At 52.7% G+C, this 14174-nt stretch overlaps 1 protein-coding gene across 3 annotated transcripts; it reads left to right on the forward strand.

Annotated features, from left to right (window-relative positions):
- The first annotated feature begins 5759 nt into the window (after window positions 1-5759).
- Window positions 5760-14093, forward strand: GPATCH4 (G-patch domain containing 4). Of its 3 annotated transcripts, none has more exons than XM_044990698.1 (8): window positions 5760-5883; window positions 6619-6772; window positions 7470-7543; window positions 8608-8700; window positions 9995-10102; window positions 11199-11302; window positions 12162-12212; window positions 13083-14093. In XM_044990698.1, the coding sequence occupies exons 2-8, from the start codon at window positions 6694-6696 to the stop codon at window positions 13507-13509; spliced, it is 936 nt and encodes a 311-aa protein (XP_044846633.1). In that variant the 5' UTR covers window positions 5760-5883; window positions 6619-6693; the 3' UTR covers window positions 13510-14093. The 3 variants fall into 3 exon arrangements, with proteins under 3 accessions (XP_044846633.1, XP_044846634.1, XP_044846635.1); XM_044990699.1 differs by having other exon boundaries at window positions 5828-5946; XM_044990700.1 differs by having other exon boundaries at window positions 5849-5973.
- Window positions 14094-14174: the final 81 nt, after the last annotated feature.

Raw genomic sequence — 14174 nt, forward strand, 5'->3', positions numbered from 1 at the left:
CTAGAGAAACAGGGTCGTCTGAGCCTTCTCTCCTCTCTGCCCTCCTCTGGCCGGAACCGGCTGGTCAGGTCACTGGGGTCCTCTCTCCGCAGCCCATTGTCCTCCCCCTGGCCAGAACTGGCTGCGACTCCTGAGCTGGGTCTCCGGGTCACCAGTCACTGGGGTATCCATCCTCCAGGCCATTGGCCGGGGTCCCTAGTTCCCTCTCCAGTCCTCTGTAACAACAAACTCTCCCCTCACCTCGTTAAACCAGTAACACTCAGGGAAACTGAGTCCCACCCCCTCAGCAGACAAACCATTGGAAAAACAAACCCCCCCACTTTGTCACAGGCCTTCAGCGGCCTTTCGCTCTGCAGGTCCCTGGTTCAATCTCTGGTATGTTGGCCAAGTTGGCAGCCGAAACGTGGGGTATGACACACTGCACCAGTGCAAATCAGGGCTCTCACTGACTGGCATCACACCAGCGCAGCACATGAACCCCAGGGATTTGCATCTGTGTCACTCATCATCTCAGTGATGTTCCCTAATATAGACAGGGCCTTAGGAACACCCCTGGGCTGGAACTGAAAACATGCTGTTAGCAAAGCAACTTTGCCCCTGCTTTTCATTTACCCAAAGGCCCTTCGTCCCACTCTGGCAGCATAAAGGGGCCTGAAAGTATGTGAAAATTGTGGTTCTTACTGGCTTGTTATTGTAGGGTTGTTAGTGAGCCCTGGGGAGCATGCATGAGTTTTGTTCAGTGTACGGCTGCTTGTCAGCATCAGACGACGACGTGAGTTTGTTATGGTAGGCCTACTCAGGAAGGCTGAATTGAGCAGGCTAATTTGTTATTGTGGAGTCGCTCATTTGTTATTGTGGAGACGGAGGTGTGTGCACTGGTTTGTTTATTGTAGGGTTGCTGATAATGAGCGAAGGGACTGTGACCATTATTTTTCATTATGAAAAACAACTTCAAAGCATTGGTTTAAACAGCGTTGCCTCGCTCCTCTCTCTCCACACACACACACACACACGAATAAGATTTACAAGGACTTTGTAAACAAGTGGGAAAAGCAGACAGGTCAGATTTTAGCCTGTTCTAAGGAAAATGTCCCTTTAAACACCTCAGCTTCTGCTTAACTATATTATTTTGCCGTTCCCCAGGGATAAGTTGCTAACCCTGTCATGCATCCGCATCCTGAGTCACTTGCATGATGGAAAGAAAAGAAGCAATTTGATGGCAGTCACTGTATCTCAGCCCGGAGATTCTTCTGTGCTCCAGAGAGTTGTCTCTTAGCAATAGGGCCTGAGTGCATTGGTTCTGCTTCATTCAGTCCCCAGTGGCAAATGATTGAGCTTGTATTTCTTAAAAGGTGAAATGGGGGGAGAGCTTTGGAGAAGAAATTTGTTTAGAAGTAATTATGAAGCTGGTTTTACCTAACGATTAGCAGGGTTTGCTATTGGTAATGGAAGGTTCCCCACCCGCATTCCAAAGTGTTTCCCATTTCACAGGTGAGGAAACTGAGGCACAGAGCAGCAGTGTGATTTGTCCAAGGTCATGCAGCAAGCCAGTGTCAAAGGTGAGAATAAACTGCTCTAGCTACTAGGCTGTATTCCCCTCCTTGAACTAGGAATAGAACCCAAGAATCCTGACTGTGGGGGGAGGGAGTGTCATCTACTGGATGGAGGCTGCGGGTCAGGACGCCTGGGTTCTCTTCCTAGCTCTGCCCGTGACTTGCTGGGGGATGGCTGTGAACCCCCAGTTTTGGAAGGGGTGGGAATCCAAACCCATCTGTGAACTTGACAGGTGACTCTGACCCCTTTGGGATGCTTGAGGTCCCCTCGCCAGCACCGAGCTCTGAGCTTTGCCCACAAAATCCCCTTTCTCCAAGCCTCCACAAACCCTGCTTTGGGCTGACAGCTACTGTCTCTCCAAAGGGGTTTAATTAGCGGCCAGGATATTAGCAGCTCATTAGTGGTTTTCACTAGTGTTCATGGCAGCTGTCGCCATGACACCCAAACAAGGGTGGCAGAGTCAGTGGACAGCTTAAATAAATGAAGTATAAAAAAACAACCTGCTCCCCCTTTTGCTCTGCCCATGGCTCATTAGCCTAAGAGCTCATTTCCTGCTCATAATGAGGAAGAAATGGCTTCATGGAGCGCCCTGAGGGCCCGGTGAAATAGAGGTGAGAGCATCTCATTAACATAGCATGGTGGGAAGGGATAGGGGTGTGTGTGTGTGTGTGTGTGTGTGTGTGTACCCTTCTCTTGGCAATCACCTTTGCATTCCTCTGTGTCAGACTCTGACACTGCTAGTCAGGTGGCTCCTGCTCGTGGGTGGCAGATTGCTAGCTTGGGTTGGGTTCCTGGCCATGGGACACTGGGAGGGTGGGGGAATATGTAGAACCTTGTGGGTACTTCACCTGCTTCTGGAGCATCCAGCACTGGCTGGGGTTGGGTTCAGGACACGAGATGAAATGGACTAGTCTAGATGATCTGTTCTGGGCTAGACTGGATGGACCGATCTAGACGACATATTCTAGGTAGTATTTTCTGGATTAGTTCACCTGAATGAGATGAATTGTTCTAGATGCCCATTCTAGACTGCCCCAGACTTGAAAGGTGATTCTAAGTAGCCTTGTTCTAGGCAGCTCCAAACTAGAAGGAGAACGCTACTAGGCTAGGTGGACTGTTCTAGATGGCCTTTTCTGACTGGATTAGCGTTGTTGTTCTGGACGACCTATTCTAGATTGTTCTGGACTAGAGAGAAAGCTCTAGATGGTCTGTGCTGGCATAGCAGTTTCTGTATTTCTTGTTACCTTGCCAGTACCTCAGCCATGATACTGAATTGCCTTTAGAGGATTCTCTGACACACAACACAGCCAGTGAGCAATCTGGAGTCGTCTTTCAGTTTTGCCTTTCACTGGAGGGCAGAGGGGTCAAAGTGCTGGAGTTGGCGCCAGGGCCATTGGGTTCTATTCCTGGTTCCAATGTGGATTCACAGGGTGGCCTTGAGCAAATTGCTTCACCTTGCTGTGTCTCAGTTCCCCAAGCTGTAAAATGGGGCTAAGGATACCTACCTCCTTGATAAAGCACTTGGAGATCTACATATGAAAAGAGCTGTGCATTACAATTACGAAGTGCTTTGAGATCCTGAGAGGGAAGACGCTGGAAAAGTGCAGGGTGTGATAATGAATCATGCAAAGGACGCTTGTTAGGGCCTCAGGAGATCCCAGGGGATTTAGCAGACCCTACCAATGCCGTTACTGAAGAATATCAGGCTGGCATTAGTTTAATTCCATTTTTTTAGTATAGTCTTTTTGTAATAGGGATCCCAAATAGCTGAATCATTGCATTGGTATGAGTTGTTGTTTGTACTGTGGTGGTGCTTCGGCGCTCCAGTCATGCACCAGGAGCCCATGGTGCTAGGTATAAACACAGAACAAGACAATCCCTGTCCAAGAGATAAGAGACAACCGCTGGCTAGAGACAGCTCAACGAGGGAGCACAAGGAAACAGTGAGACGCTGGGGTCTCAGCCCAGGAGCAGCCTAACCGGCATCAAGTTTTTTCTAGGCAATGCTCTTAGTGCGGCATTGTCGTTTGCTCATAGCTCGTAACGAGGGGGATGGAGGGGCAGGGGTAGGTAATTCTCCCAGCGCTGGTGGAGTCTTATTGGTCTCCTGGTATATCACCTTATTCCAAGTCCTCTAAAGGGGACCTACTTCTCATTGAAATGTTGGATGGGGAAGGAATGACGGGACTGGGGCAGGGAAGGGCTGAGCCCTGCAGTGGAAATATTGGGGAAGGGACATCTATGTCCACCCCCACAATAGTCACCCATGTTCCTTTAAGTTGCTCAGACATGGGCACTCTTCCCGCCCCGGAAGTACTCCTTGCAGGTGGGCTGCATGCCATCCCGGCCCCTCGGTGCCTGGGTGGACCAGGCTGGGGTGAAGGCCAAATCATTGTCACTCTCCTTTAATGCGATTCCCCTAGGTGCTCCGGGGCCCACGATGAGTTAGCACCTTTCATAAAGAGCTCTGATCAGATTAGTGCTCTGCGGATGGAGTGCGACCTAATTCTTTAATCCAGATGAAAATTAGAATGAGATGCCCTAGACCATTAAAGTCTCAGAGAGATGCAGAAATTCTCATGATGTCAATGGGCCAGCTCCCCCGCTGGTGTAAACGGGCATAGCTCCATGGGTGTGAAATGGGCCAGAGCCCCAAATGGTGTAAATCAGCATTACTCCATTGAAATTAAGGGGGCTGTGACAATTTAAACCAACTGAGTATCTCTCCCAACGTGACTGACATGATTTTTACCATCAATCTGTACACGTCTGTTGAAACTACGGAGCTACACCAGGAAGGATGGTTAGCTTGGGAGGGTGGGGTGGACACCAGTTCCTCCTGCCTTTGATTAAGGTAGCATTTGGAATCTGGGGCCAAAGCTACCACTCATGGGGGGAGGGATAGCTCAGTGGTTTGAGCATTGGCCTGCTAAACCCAGGGTTGTGAGTTCAATTCTTGAGGGGGCCACTTAGGGATCTGGGGCAAAATCAGTACTTGGTCCTGCTAGTGAAGGCAGGGGGCTGGACCCAATGACCTCTCAGGGTCCCTTCCAGCTCTATGAGATAGGTACATCTCCATATATTATTATTTTTTATTTGGTGTAAATCAGCAGCACTTCAGTGGAGTGACATTGATTTACACCAGGGGCCAGGGGAATCTGGTCCATTAATTCCAATGCAACTAGGCTGATTTACCCTGGGTGGGGGGCGGAATCTGGCCATCTTTCCTTAGGTACAGTCGCATGAAGAAACAAACATCCTCAGGCTGACAGGGGCCAAGTGCCATGTGACAGTCGCCATGGTAACAGAAAGCTTTCTGACAGGGTCTGTCTCTGGGTGCTGCAATCCAGCGCTGGGGGTTTTGTTCTGTAATAGCAATGCTTTTAATGGCATACAATGGTTGCAAGGGGGGAGGCATTTCTCTGTCAGCCCCCTCGGCAGCGATCCGAGCTCCTTGTTGTGGTGTTGTCGTGGTGTTGCGTGTCCCTTTAAAATTGTGCCTCCTTCCAGCCTTTCAAAGGCAAAGAGATAACAGGCGAGGGGACAGAATAACTCAGATGGGAAGGTCACTTGATTCTAGACAGTTTGAGTGGGGATGGGGCAGGGGGAGGGGGGTAGGTGATGGGAGAGGAGACAGTGGAGGGGGATAAGCAGCATTGCTCGTGGACCACAACCACAGAACAAAGCCAGGCCCTGCCTCAGCTTCCGGTCCAAGTAGCAACATGCAAGCAGATGTGGCTCACTGCCCAGGCATCTCGGCCTCCTCATTCAACTCAGCAAAATGCCACTTGCTCTTCGTGGGACATTTTTTTTTAAACCTTTCTTCCAAAATTGCCTATGAAACAGCCCCCTCCCCTGCTCCTTTGCCACTGGCAAAAGGGAAAACAAGCCAAAGCCAAGCCAGGCTTTGTGGGAGGACGGTGTATGTTGATCTGTTTTGTATTTTGGTTTTACGCTGCAAAAAACCAAACCAATCCAAGTGAAACAACAATAAAGGGTTGTTTTTTTCTGGGGGAAGTGGGGGGAGGACACAAGTTTTCCCTCAATGTTTTCTGGGAAATTTTCCACAGTGACTAGCTGCACTGGGACCAGATCAGCTGGGGCAATGGGATACATGATGCAGGGGAGGTGGGGGTGGAAGGAACATGCTTTGCAGGGCAAGATCCCTGGAGGATTCAAACTCTATGGTTTAGACACGAAGGGCAATTTCTTCTCTATGGTTCATCGCAAACCTAGAGCGGCAAGGGAGGGGAGGTTTTACTTCCGGGAAAATGGCGGCCTCCATGCAGAGCTGGGCATGTGTCTGTGGGGAAGGAATCCGGGTTAACAGTGAGTGGCTGCGTAGGGGGAGCCGAGGGGCTGGAGACATCGGGGGCCCCTGGAGCGCTGGAGGTGGAGTGGGGGGCTGGAGAGCTGAAGGTGGGGGGCTGGAGAAGGCTGGATGGGGAGCGGGGGGGGCTGGAGAAGGCTGGATGGGGAGCAGGGGGGGGCTGGAGAGCTGAAGGGGGCTGGATGGGGAGTTGAAGAGCTGAGGGTGGGGGGCTGGGGGGATCTCTGGGTGGGGGTTGGATGGGAATCCGGGGGGCTGGGGAACTGGCATTGTTGGGGACAGAGAGCTAGTGGGGGGTCTATAGGGGGTCGGCGGGAGGGGGGTGCGAAGGGTTGGGTGCTGTACTTGGCTCCCCTTGTCTTGCTTTCCCTGGATTCGATCTCCCATTTGGAATAGGACAGATCAGTTTTGATGGGCTGTGGCCAACTGTTCACGTGGGATGGGGGGCACTGGGTAGGACAGGTGTTGCCCTTGCGAAGAGCCCATTGCAAAGGAGGTGTCAGTATCATTGTCCCCATTTTACAGATGGGGAAACTGAGGCCCAGGGAAGTGAAATGGCTTGCCTATGGTCACACAGTAGGCTAGTGGTGGAATTGGGAATAGAGCCCAGGTTTTCTGAGTCCTGGTCCACTAGGCCACACTGCCTCTAGGCTTACAGGCCATTCGCAATGGGTGCTGCTCAATGCAAAAGGTCATTTCAGCATGTGTAATTATGCACCACCTTCCTATGATAGAGTGATGCACAGGGAGACCTGGAAGCTGCAGGGTTCAAGTAGCATCAAGCTTTAGAATAGCAACCTGACTCCATCATGAACGGCTCTCCCAAGAATAAGACCAGAGGGATGAAGTTTGCAGAGCAGCAGTTACAGAGACACGGCTGGAAACAAGGTACGGACTTGACACATCCAAAAACCAGGTGCACAGAATAATGATTGATCTGGAGGAGGTGGATCGGGAGCTCCTTTGTTTCCTGTCTCTCAATACAATTGAAACATGGCACATTCAAAACTGATACATGCAAATAACTTGTTCATACAACATGCCATTGGACTGCAGAACTCCTTACCACAAGATCATTGAGGCCCAGATTCAATGAAGGATTGAGTGTGTATGTAGACAATAAGAATGGCCAAAATTATAATCATGCTTCAGGGTTTAAGACAATCTGTGACTTATGAGGGTCAGGAGGAAACCTTGCCCAGGAACAGGTTATCCCAACAGTGCAGGGTTTTTTGCACTCTCCTCTGAAGCAGCTGGTGCTGGCCACTGTTGGGCACAGAACACTGGGCTAGGAGGATCTCAGTGCTGATCCAATCTGGTGATGCTTGTGCTCACAATTTTGTGTCTCTTGGCTGCATTGGGTTTTCCATTTCCGTGCAAGGGGCCTGTTGGAGCTTTGTTCCTTTCTAGTGCCTGAACAATGTAAGAGGTTTATGGTTCTGCTGCTGTTTAGTCTTTCAGCTTAAGAAGCTGGGGCTTGTGTTTTTTGGATCAAGAGGTTGTGGGTTCAATCCCCACCTACGACCCCTCCAGGAGCCATTAATGTGAGGGAAGTCCTGCATTTATCTTGCTGTGCTCTCTCTAGGCAAAGGGCTGGGGAAGCGAGAGAACGGCATCTCTGAAGCCATCAAGGTGAAAGTGAAATGCGACACAGCTGGGGTAAGGAAGACCTGGGTCTGTACAAGCAAAACTTATCATCAGTACCTCTAGGCCAGGGGTAGGCAACCTATGTCATGCGTGCCAAAGGCGGCACGCGAGCTGATTTTCAGTGGCACTCACACTGCCCAGGTCCTGGCCACCAGTCCGGGAGGCTCTGCATTTTAATTTAATTTTAAATGAAGTTTCTTAAACATTTTAAAAACTGTATTTACTTTAAATACAATAATAGTTTAGTTATATATTATAGACTTGTAGAAAGAGACCATCTAAAAATGTTAAAATGTATTACTGGCACGCGAAACCTTAAATTAGAGTGAATAAATGAAGACTCAGCACACCACTTCTGAAAGGTTGCTGACCCCTGCTCTAGGCTGTATAATGCGGTGCCCCCTTGGCCTTATATGTAGGTGGAGTTCTCTGGGGGCTGGATGACTCCGGGGACTGCGAATAGGCTGTTTAGATCCTGCTCATTTGCCATGTGGCTGCTCCTTGGGCCTGCATGGAATGAGGTTGATGGGTCTCAGCCCTGTTCCTAGTGGGGAAGGTCTGTTGAAATTGTGGGTTTGTCTTATTTTTTCTCCCCTGCAAGATTTATTTTGGGGTGTGGGGGCGATTGAGGCAATGAAGGCCCTCTCTGGGCCCCCTTTATTTCTGTCTTTCAAAGGCTCTCCTTGCCATACCCGATGCCGTTCCATCAGCGCTGCTTCTGGATTGGCAAAAGAGAATCAGCTGCTCCTTCTCTCTGCTGCCTTCCCTCCCAGAGCTGGTTCCGCTGCCGTGGCCGCTCCCCCAGTCCCTGCTAGGCCAACAGATGAGGTTGGCTTTAAACTGGCTTCCCCCTGGGCTGAGCTGTCCCACCCCATTGCCAGCCCAGGGCCCTCCCTTGCACACGCATACGCCTCAAGCTCCTTGAATGTCCCACACTTGCAAAAGCTCTTTGCTTTGTAAATAAAGGGGGGCCTAGAGCCGGACTGGGTTGGGAAGGATCCCGACAGCTGTGTTGGATCAGCAGATCCTGATGGGGAGCACAGCAGGGTTTTTCAACCCTTTCTTTTCCAACCCAGGTGGGTCACGACCCAGCAGAGCAGTTCACTTTCCATTGGTGGGATCACCTCTTCAACAAGTCGGCGGCGAACATCTCGGTGGAGGCTGGGCAGGTAAAGGAGGTGATTAGGGGTTGGGGGGATAAGAGAGGGCTGGACATCTTGATCTGTGTGCTCAGAGCTAGATGGGATTGACGAAGAGTGGCCGACGCAAGGCTACAGACGTGGTTGTATAGGAGACGCCCTCCCAGAACAAAGCCGGACCCTGCTCACTTCTCCAAAAACGCTTTGGGTGTTTTCCCTGGCCAAAGCTGTAATGAATAGAGTCCTGGAACTCGCTGCTCAGTGTGGCCAGTCCTCTGACATTAGTGTCTGTTACAGCCCCCTGCTACAGAGCCTGGCTCCTTAGCTCAATCTGGTGTGACTCATGATTTTTGCTCGGGAGATCCCTGGTTCAGTACTGGCGGTGACTGTCACATATGTTCTTAAGGACCATGCGTCATGGGCCTGATCTGACGAGACACTGGGCTTTACAAAGGGGATCAGTATAATCATCCCTTTTTTAAGGATGGGGAAACTGAGGCACAGACAGGTGCTATGATTTGTCCAGGGTCATGGTGCCAGAGCTGGGAGTGTAGGAGCTGGGAGTCCTGAGGCTCCACCTGAACCTTAACCACAAGACCATCCTTGGACCAGTCATCAGGAAAAACATTCCAGTTGATTATTTCTTTCCTTTCTGCTCACTAGTCCAAGGGTCTCATGTGGAAAGGTACTGGGCTGGGTGGCAGGACACCGGCTTTCTCTTTTTGCCGCCGCCACTGATTCGCTGTGCTGGCTTGGACATGGTGTTCTCCCTCTGGGAAACTGAGGCATGCAATCTCTAAAACAGAGCCGATGAGACCGAGCCACCTTGGCAAAGTGATTTGAAATTGAAAACTCTCCTTTGCCGTGATGCTAACAGAAAAACTCCAGAACCGTTAGGCAGCCAGTGTCCATCTTACTGAGTGGCATTGTCTCCTGGCTCCCCCCTCTCCTCCCCATGTGAGTGTATCCACCGGTCATCTCCTGTCTCGTACTTAGATTGGAAGCTCTTTGGGACGGAGACTGTTTCTTTGTTCTGTGTTTGTACAGCACCTAGCACCATGGGGCCCTGGGCCAGGGCTCCTAGGCAGTACTGCAATACAGATACGAATACAAACACCTGTCAGGAATGGTCTGGTTATGACATAGTCCTGCCAGGAGTGCAGGGGATGGGACTAGATGCCCTCTTGAGGTCCCGTCCAGTCCTGCACTTCTACGGTTCTATGATTAACAGTATGTAAGTGTGAAATATGGAGCACGTAATTAAACTAACTAGCGGCTGTTGTGAGGCCTGGCTGATCACACGATGCCTGTTTAAATCTTCCAGGATGGCGTCCAAATGAAAAAGCTCTCTGAGCAGGATGGGGAGATCAGCAACAAGAAGCCCCGCAAAGCACCCAGTGCCAGAAGCATGCTGTACGGCCGCTTTGTGAAGGTAATAGGGCGGGCGGGTCGGTGTTCGGGATTCCCCTTTGCTGCAGACAGGCTCCTGCGCTGTCGGCTATAACGTCTTGCATTTCTCTAGTGCCTTCTGTCCTGAAAGATCCCACCACTACACACATGCTTCAGCCGCTGCTGAACTGCAGCCACCTTTGGAGTGAAACGAGCCAGCTGTCCGGCAGCGCATAGTGACGCTGCGCAGGGATTGCCCACCCAGTGTTGAAATGCAGCCCCCTCTGGGGTGGAGTGTGGTAGCTGGACAGCGTATAAGGATGCAGCATAGGGTTCGCTCACTGAGCTCTGAAATGCCGCTGCCTCTGGGGTAAAACAGGGCAGAAGTCTGACAGCACATAGCAACGGTGCACAGGGATCATGCTCCCTGTGCTGAAATGCAGTTGACTCTGGGGTCTGACCTCCTGGCTAACCAGGCCAGAGAACTGCCCCAAAGTCATTGCCAGGGCAGATCTTCTGGAAAAAAAACATCCCATCTTGATTTAAAAACTGCCAGTGATGGAGAATCTACCACGCCCCTTGGTAAATCGTCCCAGTGGGTAATGACTCTCTCTGTTCAAAAGGTACATTTCCAGTCTGAGCTTGTGTAGCTGCAGCTTCCAGACGTTGGCTCATCTTAGACCTTCCTCTGCTAGATGGAAGAGCCCAAGATTACGTATTTGTTCCCCATGTAAATTGTGATCAAGTCACCCCTTGCCCTTCTCTCTGTTACACGAAATAGGTAGACTCAAGCAGCTCAGTCACATATGGGACATTTTCTAATCCTCTAATCATTCTTGCGGCTCTTCTCCGAACCCTCTCCAATTTCTCACCACCCTTCTTGAATTGTGCATAGATGTGGGGATGGGGAAACTGAGGCCTAGAAAGAAACCATCACCTGTGTCCAAGAGAGGCAGAGCTGGGGATAGAACCCAGGAGTCCTGACTTTCAGTCTAATCTGCAGTGCTGCCTCTCTGGACTAATGCAACCCCTACTCCCCCACCCTCCCACTAGCTTTCCCTACACCTGCAGCACAGACCGTGGGGTGGTGGGGGTGTCTCCAGCGCGGTGATTTCTGACTGCACCTGTCTCCGTCCCAGGCGGCCACGCTGACGGCAGGAGGGGAGGAGCCAACGGAGCAGGTTTCCACCTCTGAGAGCAGCGAGGACGAGGAGGAGAAACTGGACCTGTCTAGTGCTAGGAAGTAAGTGCCCAGCCGGGCGTGGGGGCAGGGAGCGGCTGTTCTGAGCCTCTGGGCTGGGCCACATGCTAAAGGCATCAGCCACAGGACACAACTCTGCTCAGAGGGCCAGATCCTGTGAGAACAGACTGGACCCCAAGGAGGTTGGGGGCGGGACAGTCCTACTCTGTGATCCGATTCTGCAGAAGTTCATGTGACTGCTGTGGCATCCCATGGCTAGCTGATCTCCCTTGTCTTAGAGCTGTCGTTCCCCCCGTGTCTGTCCCCAGCAGTGCAGCAGGAGTCCTTGTGCCGCATGCAAGCGGGAGGGGGGGTCAAGATCCCTGCTGGGTCTTCCTCCCCACCCCGACTTGGCGGAGAGCTCAGGGTTTGCCTGGGGACTGAACCATTTCTCCGGGGGAGCGGAGGACTTGGCTTCTCGGTGGCCCCCTAGGAGCGAAATGGCCAGTTCTCCCCTCCTCGCTGGGACTTGCAAGCTGTCCCTTTCTGTCCAGTAGGGGCGGGGTGGGACAGTGTGAGCCCCTGGGCCCGCTGAATAGAACAGCATGGGGAGCATGCCCTGTTTACCCCCATCCCAGCTCTGCTGGCAGCTGCAGTGGGGCAGCCTTCCCCACCCGCCAGCCAGCCTCTGACTCATTCATTCAGTCCTGGGGACAACTGGAAAACAGGGAACGCCTGGTTTCCACTGGGGGAAATCTCTTCCCCGCTGTTGCCTTATGCATATCGCAGGCGGCAGTGTCCTAAGCTGCTCCCTCCCCTGGGATATACAGCTCGGCCTACAGAAGCTCTGCAGCGCACGACCCCTCTAGCAGTTAGCACCCCAGGGATCCCTGCTGCAAACTGTCTTGTCTCTCTCCCCCAGGCTGACGGATGAGGAGCTGGTCCGAGCCTGCGGCGGCCGCACCGCACACAAGTAAGAGGGCGGAAAGACATGGCTAGTGTCAGCTTGGAACGCCACCTCCTCCCCCTTCCCCCTGTTGCACCAGGATCCCTTCCAGCCCCGGTGCCTTCCATTTATCCAGCGTGGTGTGGGGGAGTTCCACTGAATGACCTGCCTTTCCTGCAGCTCAGGTGGACTTTTAAGGGTCCTGGATTATAGCCTCCCTGGCTGGGGGACTATCCAGAGCAGGCTGAGCTGGGGGGGTGGTTCTGTTTGATTCCACATCTCAGGAACCCGTCCCCACCTGTGAGTGGGGTGGGAGCGTGGGGCTGGAGCTCAGACCCTGTGCGCTGCCCCCTAGTGGCATATTGCCCTGGCTCCCTGCTAACAAAGAGGCCCTGCCAGCATGACCTATTCTAACCCGTCCGACACTTCAACACACACAATATCAGGGTTGGAAGGGACCTCAGGAGGTATCTAGTCCAACCCCCTGCTCAAAGCAGGACCAATCCCCAGACAGATCTTTGCCCCAGGTCCCTAAATGGCCCCCTCAAGGATTGAACTAACAACCGTGGATTTAGCAGGCCAATGCTCAATAGCCACTGAGCTATCCCTCCCCCTTTGGCCCTCCTGCTTTGCTAGCCCGACCTGGGGAGTAGCTGGAGTCCAGTTCAGGCCCAAGGAAGGGGGGTGTGGCTGCCACAAGCACTAGAAAACAGGCTAGTCCCCAGCATCCTGAGGCAGCCAGTATCCAGCCGAGTCTGTCAGATGCAATTGTAGCGGAAGCGGGGAGGATACATTGCAGGGCTGACTTACGAGAGGGCGGTCGCAGGTCTCCCAGGCCTAGGCACGATCTCTTCTCAGGTTGTCATTAACCTGCCCTGTCTGGTGTGTTCTTGCCAGGGGAGCCCGTCACGGTCTGACCATGAGTGCCAAGCTGGCCCGGCTCGAGGAGCAAGAGCGCGCCTTCCTGGCTAAGTACAGCCCGAAGGAGGCGCCGAGAGGCGGCGCCCCAGAGCCTCAGCAGGAGGCAGTGGCGGGTGCCTCGGCCCCCGAAAGCAGCAACCCGGCTGAGAGGCGGCAGAAAGCCAAGAAGAAAAAGCGGAAGAGAGCCAAAGAGAGGGGGGGTGGTGCCGAGGAGGAGGAGGAGAGGTGGGCCAGGAAGAGGAGGAAGAAGAAAGAGGAGGAGGAAGTGGCGGAGGGTTTGGAGAGCGAGTTGCCGGACTCAAGGGAGCAGCCCGAGGGGAGGATGGACCGGGACAGTCCCAGGGAAAGGGCCAAAAAGAAGAAAAAGAGGAAGGTGCAGCGAGCGAGGGCTCATCCTGTTTGAGGGGGGTGCCACCCGCAGGCCTGCTATGGCCCCCGCACGTTCACCTGCGGGGCCTCTTCCCAGTCACTCAGCAACCGCTCTAAGCCCCTTTGGCTGCAGGGGTTAACGGGCCGGCCCTTACCCCGGGGGGCCGCTCTGCACACAGGTACCTGGGTGGAAAGACATGGCTAGTGTCCGACTGCTGGAAAAGAGCCACGGGGGAGTTTATAGCCGGGGTGGGGTTTTTTTCTCCTCCGGGATCTAACCCTGATGCTGCTGGAGCCCAGCCGGAAGCAGATGCTCTTAGGGCTTGTTCACAGAGCAGGTTACTGCATGAGGCACTTTCAGTGCATTGCAGCAGCGTCCACACGGGACGTTACTGTGCAGCAGCTTCACCGCACAGTAACGGCTGTGTAGACAAACCCTTTGACCTCAGACAAGGCGGAGCGAAGAGGAGACGAAAAATACCACTCTCAGCACTGAGCACGGCTCTGCCTTGCAAGGGAATCAGCTGATCACGCCACTTGTGAATACCTCAATTCTCCAGCTTTTGCATCGTTAGAAATCCCATTTCTGGCTGTTGCTTCCCATCTGCGGTTGCAACATCAGTAATGGCGGTGGGAGTTTTGCTGCGGACTTCACGGGGCCAGGGTTTCACCCACGGTATGTTTGCAGCATGGGTCAGT

The sequence above is a fragment of the Mauremys mutica genome, chromosome 17, assembly GCF_020497125.1.
Source record: "Mauremys mutica isolate MM-2020 ecotype Southern chromosome 17, ASM2049712v1, whole genome shotgun sequence".
Taxonomy (NCBI): domain Eukaryota; kingdom Metazoa; phylum Chordata; order Testudines; family Geoemydidae; genus Mauremys; species Mauremys mutica.

What these genes read in the sequence shown, in the direction of transcription:
- GPATCH4 (XM_044990698.1), top strand. Translation starts at nt 6,694, where the DNA reads ATGAACGGCTCTCCCAAGAATAAGACCAGAGGGATGAAGTTTGCAGAG. An exon ending in GAGACACGGCTGGAAACAAG is followed by an intron (nt 6,773 to 7,469) that starts GTACGGACTTGA and finishes TGCTCTCTCTAG; the next exon opens with GCAAAGGGCTGGGGAAGCGA. An exon ending in TCTCGGTGGAGGCTGGGCAG is followed by an intron (nt 8,701 to 9,994) that starts GTAAAGGAGGTG and finishes TAAATCTTCCAG; the next exon opens with GATGGCGTCCAAATGAAAAA.